The 17,011-nt window shown below is 38.7% G+C and overlaps 1 protein-coding gene and 1 non-coding gene across 2 annotated transcripts in view; one reads left to right on the plus strand and one right to left on the minus strand.

The window, feature by feature from the left end:
- The window catches only part of RIPK2 (receptor interacting serine/threonine kinase 2), a 25,038-nt gene extending 8,237 nt beyond the window's left edge, over positions 1 to 16,801 (minus strand). The window contains exons 1-6 of the mRNA XM_045285984.1: positions 16,657 to 16,801; positions 13,438 to 13,593; positions 11,126 to 11,283; positions 9,887 to 9,936; positions 8,774 to 8,935; positions 5,993 to 6,078 (exon numbers count right to left, since the gene is read on the minus strand). Of these exons, the coding sequence (XP_045141919.1) occupies positions 5,993 to 6,078; positions 8,774 to 8,935; positions 9,887 to 9,936; positions 11,126 to 11,283; positions 13,438 to 13,593; positions 16,657 to 16,692 (648 nt within the window). The 5' untranslated portion in view covers positions 16,693 to 16,801. The remainder of the gene's footprint in view (positions 1 to 5,992; positions 6,079 to 8,773; positions 8,936 to 9,886; positions 9,937 to 11,125; positions 11,284 to 13,437; positions 13,594 to 16,656) is intronic.
- LOC115869096 lies at positions 5,203 to 5,396 on the plus strand. Its single transcript, XR_004045994.1, has one exon. It is a non-coding gene; the product is annotated as a U2 spliceosomal RNA (small nuclear RNA).
- Positions 16,802 to 17,011: the final 210 nt, after the last annotated feature.

Consider the following 17,011-nt stretch of genomic DNA (forward strand, 5'->3'; position numbering starts at 1 on the left):
TAACCAGGTTTGTAAGGTAGAATTGGGTTCATGATAGTGGGGTCGAGGAAGCATTTAAGAATGAGAGGAATGTTGTGTGTTTCATCGATGCTACACTGCACCCCGAGCTACTCGTCTCTTCCCCGCTACCCCTCTGCAAAGGGATGTCCAGTTGCCTACAGATAGGCATTGGGACCCTACCCCACACTCACCCTCATTCACGATATGATTTTTGGTTCTTTGGTGCTTGACACCTGGTCCCTTCGACCCCTTGTGATCACACAGGCTGGTATGTTTCTTCTGTATGGGCTTTGTTGCTTCTGGGCTAGATGACTGCGTGTTTACCTTCAAGCCTAAACACCTCAGATGCAATATTTCTCGATAGCCGGACACCATCAGTCTTCTTCACATTTACTTATGCACACATTTGTCTTCAGCGTTTGTATGGGGAAGATGAGCATACAATGATGATGTTTGTTCTTTGGTGTCTGCTACCTGATCCCTTCAACACCTTGTGATCACACAGGCTGGTGTACTTCTTCCCTGTGGGCTCTGTCGCTTCTCAGCTAGATGGGTGCTTGTTTACATTCAAGTCTTTAAGACCCTAGGCAATATATCTTTTGATAGCTCAGTACCATCAGCTTTCTTCACCACATTTGCTTATGCACATGTTTGTCTTTAGTGATAGTGTCGGGAAGGTGGGTATCATGGAATGTCCATTTAGTTGAGCAAAGTGTTCTTGTATTGAGGGAGTACGTGAGTGGAGGCCCAATGCCCATCTGCTACCTTACTGCTAAATCTATAAATATATGCACATAGATCTATTTTCTCCGATCATATATAAATATATTTACATATGTACATGCCTGTATTTAGGCCTCTATGCATGCCCTTTGGCTCCTACTTCTTTCCTCTATTTCCTTTCTCTTTCCTCTTGTCCCACCATCATGGTCAGCCTTCATTTCGGTTTCAGTAATTTCTCGGTTAAATTGCCCTTGATCACTCCCTACCAGACCTCCCACCCCATCATTACCACTGGTTTTGAATCACTCATTGTTCCCTTGTCCCTGGGTTGGTTAACACCACTTCCCTTCCCCCACCTCCCACTCTCCCATGTCCCCCAGAATCATTGGTCCCATTGTTTTCTTCTCCACATTGTTTATCCAGTCTATCTTATATAGATAGACCTGCAGAGATAATAAAATCTCGACAGTGCCCAACAAAGTGACAGAAAAAGTGATGACAGTAGCAACAACAAAAAAGCCAATGGCATACAAAATCTGAAAGAAGAAAAAAAAAGAAAGAAAAGCCTATAAATAGATCAAGGTCTGTTTGTTGACCTTTAGGAGTGTTTTCTGGTCTAGTCTGATGGGGTGCCACGCCCTGGCCCCAAAGTATATTTTTGATGCTCCCTGGGGACTTCCTTGTTCTGCTCCCCTTGCTGTTCGGTTGCACGCCCTTAGTGTTTTGCCTCGGTGTGGTGGGGTCAGCTTGGTCACACATCCCACACCGTGTCTCCACATGTCTAGTAGTGGGGCCGGCCATACGATCCTCTCTGTGCACTGGCTGCTCTGAGCGAGGCTGTTGTCCTTAGGGCTTGTGGTGGGCCAGGGTGTGCTCCGCTCCCTTCCTCCCCCTTTATTTGCTTCCACTTCCGTCTGGGAATGGTAGGTCGGTTCCTTTCCCACACCAGAGGGTCTATTGTCATTCTCAGTGGCACATCCTTCCATGGTGGTGGTCAGGCTGGTTCTGGTTGGGGTTGGGCATATAGTCCAGTCTTTCTATGGATTCCTCCATGTGTTACATTGCCTTCCTGGTTTGACACGTCATGGTGGGGTCTGTATGCACATTCCAATTCTGTGGGGACACAACCAATACTCTCCCCCTGGGTGGATTACTGCCCTGTTCCCCCATGTCATCATCTCACTTTCTCCCCAACCCAATTCTCCCTCATCCTTCCCCCTTTCTTCTTTATGTTGGACTCATATGCACTTCCCTGGGTGTGGTCTTCCCTCCCCACTGACTACCTATGCTTCTACCCATGTACTTGCGAGATAAGTGTCTATTCTTATATCCCTGCCATGCTAAATGTACTTACCTGAGGGGACTCATGTTTTACCTGTCCTTTTGAGATTGGCTTACCTTGCTTAACATGATTCCTTCCAACGCTTCCCATGAAATGTTTCATGAACTTAGGCTGTTTCCAAGTCTTTGCAATTGTGAATTGCACCGCAATAAACATTGGAGTGCAGATGACTGGCTGTGTTTTATTTGTTACCTCCTCTGGGTATATGCCCAGTAGAGGGATGGCTGGGTCATAACGTAGATCAATTTCCATTTTCTTTAAGTATCTCAAGATTGCTCTCCACAGTGGTTATACAAATCTACACGACCACCAGCAGTGGAGGAGGGTTCCTATCACCACAGCCCCTCCAACACTTGTTGTTCTCTGATTTCCTGATCTGGGCTAGCCTCAGGGGTTAGGTGGTATCTCATGGTTGTTTTAATTTGCATTTCTCTTATGGCTAATGACCAGGAACACTTTCTCATATGCTTGTTGGCTTTGGGTCTTCTCCCTAGTGAAAGTTTTCAGTTATTTTTCCTACTTCCTTAGGGGGTTAACTTTTCCTCTTTTTGCAGGCCATGAGGGCGTTATAGATTTTAGTAATGAGCCCTTTGTCCAATGTGCCATTACTAAAAATCCCCTCCCAGTCTGTGGGTTGTCTTGTCACCCTCTTGGTGAAGTCTTTCGATGTGCACAGGTGTTTTATTCTTATTAAATCCCTTTTGTCGATTTCCAGTTCACCTGTGTGTGTAGCCTTCCCTATTGCAGTGAGCCTATGAATTTCCTGGGCCAATGCTCTTAGGTTTGTCCCTATTCCTTCCTTGATGGTCCTGATGGTTTGGGATTTAACTTCTAGGTCTGTGATTCTCCTTGAGTTTATTCTTGCGCATGGGGTGAGGTAAACGTCTTATTTCATTTTTCTACATGTGGATATCCATTGTTTGCAGCACCACTTGTTAATAAGGGCATCTGCTTCCCACTTGATGGTTTGGGGACCCTTGTCGAAGATCAGTTGTCTATATGCTGATGGTTTTATTCCTGGACTTTCTATTCTTTTTCACTGGTCTGAGTATCTGTCATTGTGCCAGTTCCACGCTGTTTTGGCCACTGTAGCTGTGTAATAGGCATTAAAATCGGGTAAGGCGAGTCCTCCAACTTTCTCCTTCTTGAGGAATTCTCTGCTAATTCTGGGCTTCTTCCCTTTCCATAGGAAACTGTTGATCAGTTTTTCCAATTCTTTGAAGAAGGTTGTTGGTATTTGAATCAGAATAGCATTGAACTTGTAAAGTACTTTGGGTAAGATTGGCTGTGAACCTTTAATACAGTTCCTCATGTTGTGCTGATCCCCCCAACCATAAAACTATTTTCGTTGCTAGTTCATCCCTGTCATTTTGCTACTGTTATACATTGGGCAACCCCTGTGAAAGGGTCGTTCGACCCCCAAAGGGGTTGCAATCCACAGGTTGAGAACTGCTGACATACATCAATGGAAAGGGCTTCTAAATTAATTGAGGATACTTTAACTTAATGGTGGAGACTGTAGACTAGGGGAAAAAACTTTATAATGGCAGAAGAGGAGAAAAGGAACTGAAAAAAGAAAAGTAAAACCTTTGTATCCATTCAGAAATGGAGAAACTGGAAGTTTATGGAAGAACGTACCCATTCAGAAGTAAGATATGAACAACAGAAACAGAGACAGCGGACAGTGTAAAATATGAAAATAAAATAATTTATTTTCAAGGGTTCATGAGGGACGGAGGGTGAGAAGGGAGGGGGAAAAAGAGGAGCTGATACCAAGGGTTCAAGTAGAAAGAAAATGTTTTGAAAATGACAGCAGCTTATATACAAATGTGCTTGATATAACTGATGTATGAATTGCTATAAGAGCTTTAAGAGTCCCCAATAAAATGATTTATTAAAAATAAATTATAGAAACGGTCTTTGGTTAAAAGGGTAAAGAGAAAAATTATCAAAAAGCACTAAAATATGTCCTTTTTTTTCAGTTGCTTCTAAACCTCCGGCATTAATATTGCCACTACTAATTTTTACTTTGGTCAGTGATAGTGGTTTCCTTCAAGTACTTCCCTTTTTAATCAAAGGTTATTAAACAGATCCAGTAAACAGCAAGGGGCATTGATACAATATCTTTTAGTCACAGGTGTTATTGATGGTGGGTTGGAACCCAGCTTCCCTTCTGCAGGAAAGTTATGACAGTCTGGTTCCTTAAAGAGTTACAGCCGTGCAACACCTACAGGACAGCTCTACTCTACTCGACAGGGGGGTTGCTATGATTCAGGACTGACTGGACTGCCATCATGCTTGCTCACAACCTAAGAGTTTGACTAATCTGATGATTTTCATGATCATATAACAAACACATTTTAATGATACCCGGGAAGTGAGAAATTATGTTCACTTTGTCTGTGGTAGATTTAAAAAAATCAGACATTTAAAAAATGCCCGATAATAGGAAAACCTTTATTAATGCCATCCCACTGTTGTCCTGTTGATTCCAACTCATAGTGACCCTAGACCTACAAGATCGAGCTCAAGTACACGAGACAATGTTACCATGTAATTTGTGTCAGCTGTTTCTTTCGTCTATGTAATAGATGATGCCTTTGAGGGAGAGAATGAATCTACATATGAACAACTGAAAATATATATGGCTTCACTGTTCATAGAAATCCTACAGTTTACTGTGGCGATACATCCCAGAAAAGTCCAAGTAGACTAAATAAATGTATAAGAAGCTGTATCTCTATAGTAAATATCAATCCTTACAGAGAGCAATGCAGATTTCAAAAAAATCTCTGAAGAGTTACATTACTTACTGTATACAATCAATACTCACTACTCATATTACACTTTAATTTTCTCTATGAGAGTCCTAGAAGGGTCTTTGAAATCAGAAGATGGCCATTAGAATAAAATAGAAACTTTTTTTGTGTGTGTGTGTGTGACAAAAATAATATTCATTGTCTCTGATAAATTCTTTTTCCAAAACTGTAGCCTACCTCAATGAAAAGTATAGCGATTAAAAAACAAACAAAAACTAGATGAAGAAAAATGTGTCCTCCACAAATATGGACTGTAATCTTAAACCCTATGCCTGAGATTATAACCCCATTTTAGATAAGTATTATTAAATCAGTATTATTGTTTTTTGGCCTTTTGACTAAGATCAAGTGTAGTGTCTGTTCTTATCAGTTTAATGTCTGATAAAGTCTTCCTCTATCTATGAGCAATATATTACATGGATTTTTGGAGCAGGGAGGTGGAATAGCAGCATGCTCCATCGACTCCATGCATAGACCTGGTATTGCAGTACCTCCAGGAATGTTCACTCAACTCGGGGGAGACCTCTCCCCACCCCCACCCCCCAAAAGTCAGTATTATAGTGTAGGGTGTATCTAAGTCTCTCAAGTGCTAAGTCAATCTTTTTCTCTTTTTAAAATATAGTTTGAAAGTCTTACAAGTACCATATATACTAGAGTACAAGCCGACCTGAATATCAGCCGGGGCACCTAATTTTACCACACACACTGCATAAAAAATGTGGAAAACTTGGCTTATACATGAGTATATACAGTTATCAGGTTTTGTTTAACAAGTTAAGTCAATCTCTTTTGAGAGATAAAAATATTGAGCAAGCAAGCGGCAAAAGTGGAAGACAGATGCCACGCCACAAGAGATCTCAAAAAGATGGCACCAGAAGTGGAATTCAGAGAAGAGGCCCTTGCTCCAGAGCTGTCAGACAGTAAGCTTTCCCCGGGAGCCAGGACTCTAAATCCTGATTTCTGGGCCCCTAACGAGGAGAGAGAGAAGAACACACTCTGTCTGCTGAAGTCACCCCTCCAGTGTTTCTCCTAAAGTGCACTGGACAAAGAAGGCTGCTGTAATACACTGTGTGAAGTTCTAGTTCCAACACATCACTTGCCCATTTACCTTTGTTTTCTTTAGTTGGATAACAGCTTCCAGAAACGTTATCTCATCAAATGTTCTCAGAATTGGTTCAAGTTCTATTAAACATTCTAAATACAGGAAATGAAAACACATTTTTGAGCTTGGACTGCTTATAATCACTAAACTTGAAAAATATATTATGTTAACACTGAAATGATAAGGCTGTGCCAATTCTTCCCCTGTGAACTCTCTTAAGAGCCTTTAAACCTAGCTTAAGGATCCATAGATCAATGAGAGTCCAAATAGAAACTCTTACAATTATGGCCAGTAGGTTTTAGACAAAGGTGCCAAGGCCATTCAATGGAATAAAAGATAGTTTTCACAACAGATGGTGGTAGGAAAATTGGATTTCCACAAACGGATGAATTTGAACCCTTCATTAACACCATACATAAAAATAAACTTAAAATAAACTGTGACTTAAATGTATAAGTTAAAACGGTAGCTTTTAGAAGTAAACACAGAAGAATCTTTTCATGACCATGAGTTAAGAAAACAGTTTTTAAATTTATCAAATATCAAAAGCAGGAAAAATAAAAGAAAAAACATACACCGGATTTCATAAAAATTAAAAAATTTTATGCCTCAAAAGACAAGATTAAGAAAAAAAAAAAAAGACAGGCCATAGACTGGGAGAATACATTCACAAATCAAGTATAAGTGCAGGGCCTGACTATAGAATAATGTAAAGAATCTGATGATTCAGTAATAAAACAAGTAACCCAATTAGGGAATTGGCAAAATATTTGAATAGCTATTTTACCAAAGAAGATATACAAATAGCTAGTAATCACACTAAAGGATGTTTCACATCATTAGTTGTTAGGGAAATATAAATTAAAACCACTTCATACTCACTAATATACCAATAATTAAAAAAAATTAATCACAAGTATTGATAATGATTCAGAGAAAGTGAAATTCCGATACAGTGCTAATGAGACAAAATAAATCTATAAGACCGTATACATTGAGACTATAAAACGATTCACCCACTTTGGGAAATAGTTTGGCAATTAAAACTAAAGTTAAACATAAATTTACTGTACAACCAACCCTAAAAGAAAGGAAAGCCTATGTTCACATAATGACATATATGTAAATATTCATCTTTTGCTGACTCTTTTTGCTTTACCAGCTTCTGCTGGAATTCTCGGGGCTGTAATCAGGACTTTGTATCTTGTATCTATATTCTCTTTTAGGTAACCTCATCCAGTTCTGGTTCTACACACCATCCAAGACATCAATTTTGTACCTGGAACCCTAACCTCCCCACGGAACAACCAATTAATAAATTAATAAATTACTGTAGAAACAGTAATTATGATAAAATACTATTAGGATATTTATTTATAGATGAGGGAACCCTAGAGTGCTTGGGTGCTAACCAACAGGTTGGCAGTTCAAACCTACTAGCTGATTCCATAGGCAAAAAGACGTGACAATCAGTTCTCCTAAAGCCTGAAGTCTAGGAAACCCTCTCAGGCAATTCTGCTTTAGCCTATCGGGCTGGAAGGGACTTGATGGTACCCAGCAGCAATATTTTTAGATGAAGAAATAGTGACTGTGCCCAAATTTGGACCCAGAATACAGTGCTCTTGAGTCCGTGCTGGAATGCAAGCAATTATTTACCAGGAATCTCCGCTTGTACATTCAACAGATAGCTCACATTTACTATTTACACAATGAAGCTCCTCATTCTACCCTTTTCAACATATTCTTCTGTTTTCTTCTTTTCAGTAAGTGGTATCAACATGCTAGTCAGACTTGATTGTTCCCAATTTCTCCCTTTCTTTTATGTCCATATGCTTTCATATTCTGTTTTTCTAGTTCTGACATGTCTTAATTTTACTTGTTCTATCTCACCATCTTAATTAGAAAACTCCAGGAAGAGTTCCCTAGTTGGAATCTTTGTTTCCATCCTTGTCCCCCCTAATCAGTATTTCACAAGGCACCAAGAGTAATTTCTCTTAAACCTAAATCATGCTATTTCTCCAAAACCTAATTCCCCTAATCTTAGATCATGCTACTTCCGGCAAAACACTCTTTAATGGCTTTCATTGTACTTGGAATAGACAACTAACACCACAGGCTCTTCCTCATCTCATTAAACTCATGTCAAATCATTTCCTTCCTTGCTCCCCACATTCTAGCCACATAGGCCTTCTCTTGGTTCCTGGAAAATACCAAGCTCGCTCCTTTTTCCAGCCTTAGGGACTCTGCCCTGTTTCCTCTGCCTGGAAGGCTTTCTCTAGCTCGCGAATGGTTGGCTCCTTTTCAAGCTTCCAGTCCCAGCTCAACTGTTTGGTTCTATGAATGGCCTTTCCACACCTCCCTAACTACTCAATCACCTTGCTTAAATCCTGACAGCACTCCCGATCTTGACTCTGGGATTTATTTTCTGCCAGGCTTTCCCACTACAATGTGAGCTCCGGGAAGGAATTGGCCAAGATGGTCTTGTTTAAGACTCTATCCAATGCTCAGCCCAGTGCTGAGCATATGGTAGGTGCTTAATAAATACGTGCTAAAATATCAATGGAATTATTCTTCCTATCATGTGAGCTCTATTCACATCTAAGTTTCAATTCAGGTGGAGAAGAAAGTACAACTTTATAAATACAATGAATAACAAGAGTAACAAAAGTGGAAAGAAAAACAACTTGGAGCGAGGTTATTGAACTTGTATAATTTTCAAAGGACTATTTTATTCGTGGTATATTAGCTACTTGTTTGAAAAGGTTCATATTAAAACTGTACACTCACTTAAGAAAGATGGTCGTTCATCTGGATTCTGTGCCCATCCACTTTCTATCAGAGAGATCATCAGTGCGCGGTGAGGTATATCAAGTGGTAAGCTTTCTTCACCAGTGTCGGGACGGTGTCCCTGTGACACACTATACATTATCTGTAAAGGGTTGGTGACTTCTGAAAAATAGAAATATTTCTTTCATTAGAAATATATTATGATCCAGCAAGTTAGATGCATTCCTTATCAATCCAATGAAAATGAAGGAATCTTAATTTTCTTAGTGATAATATATTTAATACTTGCCTTCTTATAATAGGACTGTATGGCCTATCTGTTCCTATATGATTGGCCTACCTCCTATGGGAGGGGCCCTGGTGGCACGGTGGTTACATGTTGGGCTGCTTACCACAAGGTCAGCAGTTTGAAACCACCTGCCAGTTCTCTGCAGATTTGAGGATGCTCTCCACTTCTGTCAAAGGTTACTGTCTTGGAAACTCACCAAGGTAGTTCTACCCTGTCCTACAGGGTCACCATGACTCAAAATTCACTCAATGGCAGTCAAGTTTGGTTTTGGTTTGGTATGGGAGGCATACACATGCACACATTACTACTTTGGGGCTTAGCCATGAGGTTTACTCTGCTCTATGTGAGAATGCAAAACCAAGCAGAACCTCGCAGAGCCAAGAAGCAGAGCAACAAGTGTATGTGAGTTAGAAATAAATGTTTACTTTTAAGTTGATAAGAATTGCTGGGTTATTTGACAGCAAGCTGAACTATACAGATCGCAAATAAAAACAAGAACAAGAACATTACAGAATTAAAAGATAACGGGTTTTACAAGTGAATAGATTTTGACAGTTGTAATTCTGCGTTCTCAATTAACAGCTGAAAAACGGAAGAGTCAAAGAGATTTAGTAATTGATCACAGACCTAATTACTGTTAGAACGCAAATTAAAAGTAAAAAATTTCTGCTCATTAATCTGATTGATAAATTAATGCTTCCGTGGTGTGTTTCCTACAAAATAGGTGGTAAGAAGATTTAAAATAAGATCAAGTTTTATGTATATACTTCTGTGTGGCCACCCAACATGATGTTACCTAGAGTAAGGAGTCAAAGTACACTTACCCTCAAAAGGCTGTTTTCTGGATAAGACTTCCCATGTGATAACTGCATAGCTGTTTAAATAAAAAACATACAGACTGTATACTATAAAGTAACTTAGCATAATAAACTGAAAAAGCACTAATTTGAAAATCTGACTATGGCGATATCATTTTTCAAAGTGATAAGGTAGTAAAATACTGCATAGAGTCATTATAGACAACTAACATAACAATGCTCCTACATCACTTTGTTTCACATTGATGCTAGGGAGTAACTAATGAGAGCATGGTGTTAAATGTACAGACAACTTGGGTTTTAACAGTTTTCCCCAGCCCCAATAAAATGATTAAAAACAAAACAAAACAAGTTATCCCCAACACATACACAGGCTTTTCCTGCTAGTTACACTAGTTACTTATTCACATTAATTTTCTGGTAGGAATGTATCATTTCTAAAAGCATCTTTGTTTGCTCTCAGGTTAAGTGCTTATTACAGATAGTGAAATGCTGCTTTAAAGGGCTATGAAAACATGTCCACAGTAGATGTAGCATGCCTGATTTTGTGGTGTCATGGGTTAGGTGTTGGGCTAGCTAACCAAATGTCGGCAGTTCAAACCCACCATCTAATCCACTGGGAGACAGACGAGGCAGTCTGCTTGAGTAGATTTATAGCCTTGGAAACCCTAGGCAGCAGTCAGTCTCTATCCTATAGGGTCACTTGAGTCAGAATCAACCAAAGGGCTGAGGGCGTCTTATTTTTTTTATCATATTAAACAAGATAAGTGAATGCCCAATTCCTTCCCTGGAGCATTACAAGTGATCATCTTCCTTTACCTTGGCCAAATACCCAGCATCAAGACCCACAGTATGCTTACTACATCTGAAACATGAAAATACGATCTTACCAAATACAAGGATTCATTATAATTAAATCTCTTTAATAGATATCTCCCTTATATGTTTAATAGCTTGCTTATTTCTCTGAAAAGATGTGTACAAGTCAGGACTGATAAGTTTAAGATGAGAAATTAAAAATGTTAAGAACCATTGTTTCCAAAGTCACATATGATCAAACAAAACCCTTGAATATTATGTTATAAATGGATAGGACAAATAGCACATCATTCATCAGAGAAATATTAACCACGGGCTCACCAAATTAATTCTTCACACACTTGAGAGAGAAGAAAACCTCTATTTTATAGCTTAAGATTTCTGGTTGTAGTTCTCACAATTAATAAGGAAGGCAAGATCCTATACCTATATATATCATGCTTGACACTAGCCCTTGACTTTTGTCCCGGTTCGTAGTTTTCAGGTGGCATGTAGATAATCGTGCCTCCTTCGGGGGATGATTTGCTACTTCGTGACTGTGACAGGGACATCATGCGCCATTTTGATAAGCCAAAATCTGCAATCTGTAAGAAAAAAGAGTAAATAATTAAAAATTTTCCCCTCTAAAAAAATTCAAAAAGTTTCTGTGTACATTTATTGTATTTAGATATCAGATGAGAAGCAATGTTTTAGAGGCATTTATTGTATTTAGATATCAGACGAGAGGCAATCAGTTAGAATGGATTCCAACTCAGAGACCCTGTAGGATCGTGTAGAACTGCCCTGAGGGTCTCCAGGCTGTCAGTCTTTCTGGAAACAGAGGCCCACATCTTTTTCCTGCAGAACAGCGGTGGGTCTGAACCACCGACTGTAGAGTGAGCAGCTGAGCATTTAACTACGGTGCCATCAGTGCTCCGGCGTGACCTATGTAAGACGAGAATAGTACTGAAGGAGCAAATGGGAATGGAGAAGCTTTAGAGATACTTTCTATTACTTAGACTTTTATCCTATATGAGGGGGCTTCAAACAGTTCATAGAGAAATGGCATTATCTTTTAATGCCACCTTGCTACAAACTGTTTCGGGTCTCTTCATATAGTTAAGAGGTCAACAGTGATAATATAAAGCTATCAGGCTAATCGGGCCTTAATTCATTTAGCATATACATAAGGAATTTTTCTGTAAGTCATTCAAGCTCTGGTGAAGCTGCTGGTTAAGTGTTGGGCTGCTAACCACTAGGTCAATGGTCGACTATCACCAGTGTTCTGAGGGAGAAAAACGAGGCTGTCTGCTCCTATAAAGATTTATGCCTGAGAAACCCTACACAGGGTCACGGTGCGTAGGAATGAACTCGAAGGGTAGTCTGGATTTTGGTTTATTTATGGCATGTGCCGAGGACACAGCAGCCAGCAAAACCAATCTCAAAATATTACATGCTCCTTTATTCTATTTACATAACATTCTCTAAGTCACAAACTATAGATAGGGAAAACTGGTCAGAGGTTCCCAGGGGTTGGTGATGACATGAGGGCGGGAGTAGCTGCGACAATAATGGGGCAGCACAATGGGAGATCTTTACAGTGACACACAGTACCGTATTTTCTGATGAAGTAACAAAGAACAACACGCACCCATTGAACAACATAAAATTCTCAGTTTTGCCACTGTATTATAATTTTATAATATGTAACCACTAGGGGACTGTGGAGAGGACTCCCAGTGGCACTGTGGCCTAAGAGTTGGGTTATTAACTGCAAGGTTGGTGGTTCAAACTTACCATCCGCTCTACAAGAGAGAGATGAGGCTGTCTGCTCTATAAATATTTACAGTCTTGGAGACCCTATACAGGATCACTATGTATCAAAATTGACTTGATGGCAGTGGGGGAAAGTGGGTGAAGGACACAGCACCTTTTTATGTTATCTTTGCAACTTCTTGTCAATCTATACTGTACCTAACTCCTCACTTACCAACTATCTTGTTGACTGACATTTTGCATTTATGACAACAGTGAAAACAATCTTCTACCTGACTACCTTGTATATTAATGTTATGTGTCTGAATGGAATACTGAAGGAGATGCCAAGGTTGCAAGGTGAGCTTGTAATGCTGACTGTGCTCTTTATGTGCCAACTTGGCTCAGCCATGATTCTCAGTGCCTTGGCAGTTATTTAAAGATGCAATGTGGCAGTTATTGATTATGGAGTTGTCTTCCATCTTGTGATCTGATTTGGTTGTCTTCACCTTCTTATAATGCTGATTTCCCCATAATGATCTGGTCATTGGAGTCCAGCCAAGTTAATGAGTGAGGTATGGATGTAATTCAAATTCAGAAGTTGAAAAAAAAAAAAAAGGTATTCCTGACTATAATGATTTAGAAACATAATGACTTTGCATGTGGTATCAAGTTTCTCTGTCTCTATCGTTTGTTGCTTCTGACTTACAGTGGCCCCACATGGCACTGGAAAACACCGCGGAGGGTTTCCCAGGCTGCAGCACTATGAGACCAGAGTGTCAGTCTCTTTCTCTATGGAACCACTGGATGTGTTCACAGCGACTCGCAGAGTGCTTCATCATTTCCCCACCGCGGTCTTAATAACCGAGCCACTGAAGATAGGAATTAGGAGAAAAGGAGAGGTTAAAGCAGTTAGATGGAGGAGATAAGCAAAACGTCTTTTTAAAACTATTAAGCCCAAGAACAGAGATACCCTTTTTTTCTTTTCTGAAAAAAGGAATTACCTTAACATGAAATTCATTATCTAATAAGATATTTTGAGTTTTCAGGTCATGATGTAGTAGAGGAGGGTCCATGTTGTGCAGGTAATTCACTCCCAGTGCAATTTCATGCAGGATGCGGAATCGCAGTGGCCAGGCAACATCAGGATACTCAGTTGTCTTTATGTGTATGAACAGAAAACAGAGTCACACATCAATGGCCACACTTTACTGCATTTCACTCTTAGAAAACGAAACTCTCCACAAAGAAAAATAATACAGACCAATGTAAAAACATATACTCAGTTTTACCACAAAGTTGACATTATTTCAATATCCTTTGATCCTTTCTCATTTTTTAGCAAAAATAATTGTAACCTCACAGTAGATGCTTCTTTTAGATTATATTAATAATGTAGGTGCATGGTATTGAGTCTATTTCTTTTTTGAAAACAAAACAAAAACAAACTCAAAACTTTATTGTGTTTTCAGTGACAGTTTACACAGATTAGGTTATCATTTAACAATTTCTATACATCTTGTTCAGTGACATTGGTTAACTTTTTTTTTATCCCAGAGAAAGCATAAAATAAAAATTAAAACAAACTAAAAATGGGCTAATATGGAAAACAATGATGTTAAATTTTAACTTTCAACCGACAGCTTTCAATGATTTTGCATCTGTGTATCTATTCTCACACATATCTTCCTTGTGCTAGAGCAGTGGTTCTCAACCTTCCTAATGCTGCGATCCTTTAATACAGTTCCTCATGTTGTGGTGACCCCCCAACCAAAAATTATTTTTGTTGCTACTTAATCACTGTGATTTTGATACTGTTATGAATTGGGTGACCCCTGTGAAAGAGTTGTTCGATCCCCAAAGGGGTCGCGACCCACATGTTGAGAACTGCTGTGCTAGCGCTATATAATTTATAAGCAAACACGCACACATATATAATGTATCTAGTATAGAATCCCATTTATTCTAAATACATATTTGAAAGTTGCCATTAATATAAGCTGTTATTTTTTGTTATACTCATCATTTTATCAATTGAAATTATGGCCATTTTTGAGTTATTAATTAAGCATTATCATCCCATATGTTTGACAATGGAATGTACCTATATTCCATCTTGAAAAATTAGGCTTTGAGGAAGAAAAAGAACATCTGTCTTAGCATGTTTTCTAATTCCTGGTACTTCTAAGTGACATCCATTTTCACTTTCTTAAAATAAATGTCCCAAATATAAACAATGCAATACTGTTTCCCAGGAGAATAAATTTATGAAGAAAAATCAAACAATGAATTTTCAGGCATCATGCCACTGGGTAAGTTTTTCTAAAGGCTATGAAAAAAGTATGATTCTATAGAACGCTCAAGACTGTTCTTGACTGGGGGTCACGGGGTACAGTGGTGGGAGACAAAGTCAAGGAATCCATGTGGAAAAAGACTGTTCAGAAACAGATTGTAATAATAATTGTACAATTTTACTTGATAGTGATTGAAATATGGAATGATATATGTATTAAATCACAATTAATAAAAAACAAAAACAAAGACTGTTCTTGGAAAGTTTTTCTGCAAAGAGATCAGTTTCTAGTTCCTAGCAGGGACTGGTACAAAATATTATATAATTTATACTTAGTTTTATATTTTTCATTTATGGTGCTGAGGTGGGCAGTAGTGATTCATGATAAGTCCTATTCTCAGTAATACAATTACAGTAAAGCAAAGAGAAAAGAAAATACTCATGTTGAACATTACTTCCCCCAGGGTACCAGAGCTCCTTCCTCTTGAGCAAGTGAATAATCTTAAAAAATGTTAACTTTTTTGGATGGTTATACAGTTTAGTTACCAGGTCTATAATCTTAAAAAATGTTAACTTTTTTGGATGGTTATGCAGTTTAGTTACCAGGTCTCTGCAGTTAAGGCATTAGATGGAAGCTTTTCATACTGCATTTTATGATTCTGTGTAGGATTTACCAAGACCCCTTGAGGAGGTGCTAGAATTTCCAAAACAAACACAAAAAACCCCAACTGCCATCAAGTCTGTTCCAACTCACAGTGACCCTATGACCCTCTCTAAGATAAAGTAGAGTTGCTCCTTAGGATTTCCAAGACAGTACATCTTTACAACAGCAGCCAGCCTCAATTTTCTTTCTCCAGTGGGATGGCTGTTGGGTTTGAACTGCCAACCTTGCAGTTGGCAGCCCAATGCTCAGCGCACAGTGCCATCAGAGATTCTTGTCTAGAATTCCCAGTGGGTTCCATATTGTGGTGCTAAAGTATCTCTGGGGTGTGAGAAAACAGAATTCCTACATGTATTCATTTTTCAAAACAGAAAATGTGCCTTGTTAATATTTACTGTATAGCCTGGCACTAGTTACCTACTCTATCCTTGTTTTAGATGGTTATGTGTCACAAACACAATGGGAAGTGTCTTAAAGCAAAGAGGAAGTTGCACTACGTGTGACTGACCGGACACCCACTCTGACCTCACTCACTTGCAGAGTACGCTGATTTATTGTAATTTAGACTCCCAGTAACATTATCCAATCTTGCAATAATATATTACTGGTTTTAACTAAATCAACTCTTACAAAATGTTGCAAATGCCTACTTTTTTTTCTTGAGGGAAACCACAGATTGGTGATATTAATAATGTAAGTTCAAACAACAACAACAACAACAAAAGAAACACATTCATTTTGTGAATGAGGGCCCCAAATGGGTTCACTGATATATGCACCATCAAAGCGCAGTAACTGGGACCTTGAGAAAATGTGTAAGTGAGGCATGTCACTGGGTATTAGGAAAATGAATGTTTCTGGTACTCAAGACAGAGGCATTTTTTCTGTTATTTCAGAATTTTATGGACTGATCTATCTAACATTTATCTCATATTGCCTTTAACATGTCATACAGTCTAGTTTATCAAATAGTGGATTGTGTCGTGTGTAGAGTTTATCTTTTTTTCTCTCCTACTTCGGAATTCAGTGTAAACCCCAAGGACAGTAACCTATGTCTGAGAATACAGGGCCTGACTCCACAGTAATTTTAGTAACACACATACACACAATGTCAAAAGGTGAAACTTTATCACTGCGATTCTTTTCAATTATTTTCATCTTGATTTATCTATCTGTATCCCACATAATATTACCCAAAGTAAAACAAAATTATCATCTAGCTGAAAAAACAAATGGTATTCATAGTCACTGAAAGGGTAGGCTACTTACCCTATGTAGAAGCTCATTTAATGATCCATTTGGCATGTATTCAGTAACAATTCCCAAAAATTCAGGCTCATTGCATATTCCCAGAATTGGAAGAATGTAACTAAATCTAGCTTTGTGTAAGATTTCAGCTTCTCTTAAGACATCATTTCTTTCACTAAGAGGAGAAAATTCATAAGTATCATTAAGTAATGAAAAATTCACAATTATCATGCCTACAAGGTTAATCAGGCCCAGATTTTTTTTCATTTATTAACTAGTTGACCTCATGTAAATGATGCAAGTTTCCCATTCCTTAGTTTCACCATATTTAAAATGGGGAGAGTACCTACCTGATTTCAAGGAGACCTAGTGGTGC

The sequence above is a fragment of the Echinops telfairi genome, unplaced genomic scaffold, assembly GCF_000313985.2.
Source record: "Echinops telfairi isolate 266 unplaced genomic scaffold, ASM31398v2 ScPeMD7_1;HRSCAF=3_0, whole genome shotgun sequence".
Taxonomy (NCBI): Eukaryota; Metazoa; Chordata; class Mammalia; order Afrosoricida; family Tenrecidae; genus Echinops; species Echinops telfairi.